Source organism: Cryptomeria japonica, chromosome 10, assembly GCF_030272615.1.
Source record: "Cryptomeria japonica chromosome 10, Sugi_1.0, whole genome shotgun sequence".
Lineage (NCBI taxonomy): Eukaryota > Viridiplantae > Streptophyta > Pinopsida > Cupressales > Cupressaceae > Cryptomeria > Cryptomeria japonica.
In genome coordinates, this window is record NC_081414.1 from 621,512,474 (window position 1) to 621,518,101 (window position 5,628).

Sequence of the window (5,628 nt, forward strand, 5' to 3'; positions counted from 1 at the left end):
ACCTTGAAACAATCAAGCCACCATCAACCATATTGCAAACAAATCCTGACATTGATAGAATGGCCTATGATTTATGAGTTCAAGATTATCACTTTTTATGATACCTTTGATTTTTTGGCTTTTCATTTATAGTGTTCTAGAACTACAGATTTATCTGTTTACATCTAACGTTGCTTTAGCTACTTGTCAATGATACTATAGATTTCCACAATACATAAATTTTGTTGTTTGTGTTTTTCTGGAACTCACCGTGCAAAACATTTTTGCATCACAGTTTTCCACAGTTTAGATCTAAAAAAACAAAAACAACAATTAACTATTCATATCCTTCCTTTTAACTATTTCTATAATAATTACATTATTTTTAATTCAATAAATTATATCAATTAAAAAATGGTATTTCAATTATATATTCTTTTATATATTTTTCATATTAATAACATTATATATTAATTATAAAATGATTGATCAACATCAATAATCTAATTTTAAATAATAGCTATACTAACAGAAAAAATACTTCTCTAGTCTTTAAGCTTAAGTCCATGTAAATAATCTAATTATTGTCAGAATTTCATTCAACATATTTTTAATTATCTATTACAAAATTTCCAATAAAATTTCGAAAATTTGACTACTGTTTCCAATGTAAAAAAATCACTATTTATTTTCAGTAATCCTCCATTTAAAAGTTATCCTCAACACAATCCATTGTTTAGCACATACATTCAGTTTCAGGAAGCCTAAAATTCAATCCCATCATTAAAAGTACCGTCACGCTGTATAAGCCTAAACTTATTGTATATGTGGACTGAAAGCATAAATTTGTTCACCATGATCTAGGGCCTACATTAAAACTCATTTAAAATTTTAATCAGTCTGTTAGTTTTGTTATTCCAAGTACAGAAAATAACAAACTATGTACCAGCAGTTTAAACCTCAAACTTGCAAAAACTTGAAACATCGAGTTGCAGTCATTAATATCGCAAATGCAAAAACACAGCCAAATGCTCGATTAATGCAGATCTGGTGAAAAAATACAAAAACATCTTTTTGGTTTACAGAATGCTACCAGATCTGTCTCTGCTTTCGAAAAAACAGCCCACGAAATGACAATAGAGACTGTAACAGATACTCAGTAGAGGCAAAACAGAACATAATGATGGAAATTGAGAAAAGAAAGTATTTATCCCTGTCGCGCTTCGAGTGCAGAGAGCCACACTGAGCGATCAACTTAATTAATTAGAAGAGAGATGAAACACAACTGGCATGAGAGAAAGCATTGTTAAATCAAGGGCATTTAGGGCCACCGCGCTTGGTCTTCCAGTTGTTATAGCAGGGGCAAACCTGCTTGTTTCCGTAGTAACCAGGAGGAACACAGAGACATTTTCTACAACACTTTTGACAGAAGAACATGCACGGCTTACGATACTGAGTCTGCGAGCATCTGTTATTGCACGCTCCCGGGCATTCTGCGCCATTAAAATAGAACATTACGAGATATATACATCAGATATGCAACATATATACATTGTATATATCACTCCCATACCATTGTAACATACGTAGTGTATATACCCCTGACATATCATCATAACATATATACATTGTATGTACCGCTCCCATTACAAATCATAACATACATATACTGCACATACAAAATATATACACTGTATATACAACTCCCATTACACATCATAACATATATACACTGCACATACAAAATATATACACTGTATATACAACTCCCATTACACATCATAACACATACAGATTGTATATACCACTACCTAACGCCATTGCAACAAATATACATTGTATATACCATTCCCGTAAACACATTTACATTGCAAGAAGGGACCATGGGAAACTTACGGGCTTGGCGCAGGCTGCCGGATCCATATTTTGTCTGCAAACAAAATCCACAGGAAATGTTAGGAAAGAAAGCACAAAGAGATTAAATAAGTGATGCATTTGGCAAAGGCAACAGATTTAGAGTACCTTCTGAACCTCATAGCCAGTTACGTGATCTTCGCCTCTTGCCATTAACTAAAATACAAGAAATATTCGTTAGCATTTCAAAAAAAATATTGTCAGATTTGTTTATTTGTTCAGAAATCGAGCTGTGTTTACAAATTTTACAGCAAAATCTCAGTGAAAAACCTGCTCTTGCGAGGTCCAGATGGCTAACATAACCACCAGAAGCAATACTAGCCTTAGCTGCGCCATTGCCATAGATTTGAGCGCTCCTTCAGTTGCACCCAATTGCAGAAGTAGAAATCGTTGTGTATTTTCAAGACAGGAAGGCCATATTATATAGGCTGAAAGGCATAGGTTGAGCTTTAATTAAAGTGCGGGTAGTTACAGTTGAGATGCTAGATGCGCAGTTCTCGTGATCCTTAAGCATAGGCATCCCTGTTTTTGCCCTAAAATATAATTAATAATAAAAATATAAAGACCTGATGATTCAGTGTGAATGTTGGGTTTGCAAAGACGTAGGATTCAATTTTTTACCGGGAAAGATTTTAACTTCACGTCTTTCAAAAATCTCAAGTGTCAATTTAAATCAATTTTATATTTTTTTAAGGTATAATGGAAGACTTCACACTTCTAAAAATTTTAGGTGGAAATTTCAAAAAAATAGATTTTAGTAAAATTTCTAAATATTTTACTAATGTATTGATGATCACATGATGTGTAACTTTTTAATCTAAGAAATATATTTCATTCAATTATTATTACTTAGATCAATACTAACAATTTTAAAGTCACAATTACTAGTGTTCTATTAAAAATATTAGACTTCACTATCGGAATATGTTGAATTAGAGGGTCCTCTCCTCTAGATATTCTTTTGTCTTTTTCATTGGCATTAGGTCGTAAAAGATCTAATTGACAGCATAAGATATTTAGATCGAATAAGTAAAGGAAAAGATCAAATCCACACCATAAAAGATAAAATTAAGATACAATATATCACTAAAGAAACAATCACATATGTGATAATACATAATATCATATGTAAATATGCTAGTTGCACAATTGAGAATAGGATCGCATCACCTTAGGTGCGAGACCGGTAGGTGGAAGATACCCGAGGAAAGATGGGAGGAAGGAGCTTGCATATTCTACAATAAAGGGGTGGTGGAAATAGAGTGGCATTTCATCATGGGATGCACGGCTTACGAGGACATCCGTAATGGGTACAAAAATGGTTCGAGGGTTAACAACATGCACTTGTTATTTGAGGAAGATAGAATTAAACATATTGCAAGCCTCCTAATCAAGATCAATAATAGAAATTTTGACATCGAAAAAAAACCAAAAATTAATTAAGAATACCATCTTAGGTCTCATAAACTATTTAATTTCGTAGACGTCATTAAAAAATTTCATTTCATTTCAACTGTAGACTACACCAATGGAACTAGGCCCCCACCCGAATGTATAATACACCCTTAGGTCATGTGTTCTGCACTAACCTAATATTAAGATATGAGTGAGGAGCCTATATGATGAGTACCTAAAATTTAAAACTATATGATGAGTAGAGGGTAGATAGATGATGCATGTGCTTTCTCTGCGCCCAAGCATGGGAACACCCTACGGCGCGCACTTCCTTCAGACATGTCACGTGATTCTGCACAATTTTTAGTAATAAAATAAGTCACACAGTCAAACGCGACAAAGCAAAATAATTGCGCTCTTCGATTTGCATGTGTACGTCGACTGTTATTCTGGGTACATGCAAAATTACTGCTACAACTAACATTTCTGTTCATGTTCATGCTCAACTATTTTAGTAGACGGACTGTGGGAACTTTGCAGAGCAAAGACCTTTTTGCAAGTGACCAGAGATATTTTATAGCTACGTAAAGGATTAAAGATAATCCCAATGCAAAATGTCAGTATTTTAGAATCTTTGCCAACATCCCCAACATGGGACACGGTGGATTGATTGCAGTCTACCAATGGTTGTTGTGTTGTCATGAAGATATTGATGATGTTTATTTAATTTTGAGAGCTCAAATCAAAGCCAGATTTTGTTGGTTTTTTTCAAAATATTAAAGTCATTCATAAAGATGATATCCTCTTTGCAAAATTATCTTTTGTAATCATCGCATTTGTTTACCATTGCAAGTTGTAGTTTCAAGTTGAGGAAGATTTCACTCAAAGGGAATTTGTTTTGCAATAATGTATTAAGGTGGTCCCTTATTAGCTCTTCACTTTTGTATATGTAGGTTGTGATCAAACATTTTCATTACAAGATTTTCACGAGTTATGGTAAATGATAAAGCTTCAAGTTGTGATGGATTGTCTTATTGTGATCAAGCGCTCTCATTACAAGGTTTTCATGAGGTATGAAAATGACAAAGTTTCAGGGTGTGATGGTTTGTCTTATTGTGATCAAACTCTCTTGATACAATATTTTCATGAGGTATGGCAAATGACAAAACTTCAAGTTGTGATGGTTTGTCCCATTGGTGCCCCAGAATGGGGTGTACACTGCAAGCAAGCAGAAACCAAGTTGATTCTTTATATTTGTCAGAGGAGAAGCCAATGCCAACTATCGAAATCTCCAAGGACTTGGACCAACATATGACAAGGATTTCTGCTAATCCTTCTACACTTCGAGCTCTACTAAACCCAGGAGGGTGATCTTTTGATGAACTTATAATCTATGTGCCATACTTATACCTTCACCAAAATTAAGCAGAAAATCTCAAATACAGGCTCAACAACAAGGAGAATTCTCAAGGATGGCAAGTCCTTCAATGATCCTCAACCTTAATGGAGCTTGAGATGGTCGAAACATACAACAGTGTACATAAAATAAAATGAAATCTGGTAATAATCAATTTGTGTAACAAATATAGATGAACATAGCAGAGAAATGACTGTAAGGACTCATAATGAACTATGGCCAATGCATTCTTCCATTGGGCGCTTGACTTCAAAAGATATAAATGAAATTACAACAAGATTAATCTAATAGCATGTAGATCTTAAGGAAACATTGTCTTACATGTTTTCAATCTACAACCCTGATCTAAACTACTTTTCAAATCCATAAACAAGCCCTATCACTCTGTAATAGAAATCCTTAGATCAAAGCATGAATAGAAATCACATACACCATAACAGTGCATTGAATGAAAGACATCCTTGATCACATTTCATTCAAAAGACGAGAGAATTGCATAATGGAGAGAAATAAATCAAAATTATATTTGCTTTCAATTAATTCGTTATTTTTGTCATAAAGACCATTTACATATAACTCCTTCAAGAGCCTGCAAGAAACTAGACATAAGACTTTTATCTATTGCTTTGCAAAATCCTTACAATTGCTCATTTCCACTTAAAACTTGCTACAGGAACCTTATGACTCTGAAAATTTTCAATATTACTAAGTGCAGAGACCAAATTCGGAACCCTGTCTCTTGGCCTTAAATTCTCTTTTATAGAAATAAGGGAGCAAAACAAGCTACAAGCCAAAGGAGACATTTGTCATTCAAAATGACCGATTACCCATAATTCAATTACAAAAGATTCCATTTAAGGAATGTCACAACCAAGACCAAGTATCTGCAATTGATTCATCATGACACTTTATGCATCCTTTTT

The 5,628-nt window shown here is 33.8% G+C and overlaps 1 protein-coding gene across 1 annotated transcript; it reads right to left on the reverse strand.

The window, feature by feature from the left end:
* Positions 1–990: 990 nt before the first annotated feature.
* Positions 991–2,411, reverse strand: LOC131029989 (gibberellin-regulated protein 6). Its single transcript, XM_057960673.2, has 4 exons — positions 2,164–2,411; positions 2,002–2,049; positions 1,876–1,909; positions 991–1,472 (listed from the first exon to the last, which is right to left on the reverse strand). The coding sequence occupies exons 1-4, from the start codon at positions 2,233–2,235 to the stop codon at positions 1,291–1,293; spliced, it is 336 nt and encodes a 111-aa protein (XP_057816656.1). The 5' UTR covers positions 2,236–2,411; the 3' UTR covers positions 991–1,290.
* Positions 2,412–5,628: the final 3,217 nt, after the last annotated feature.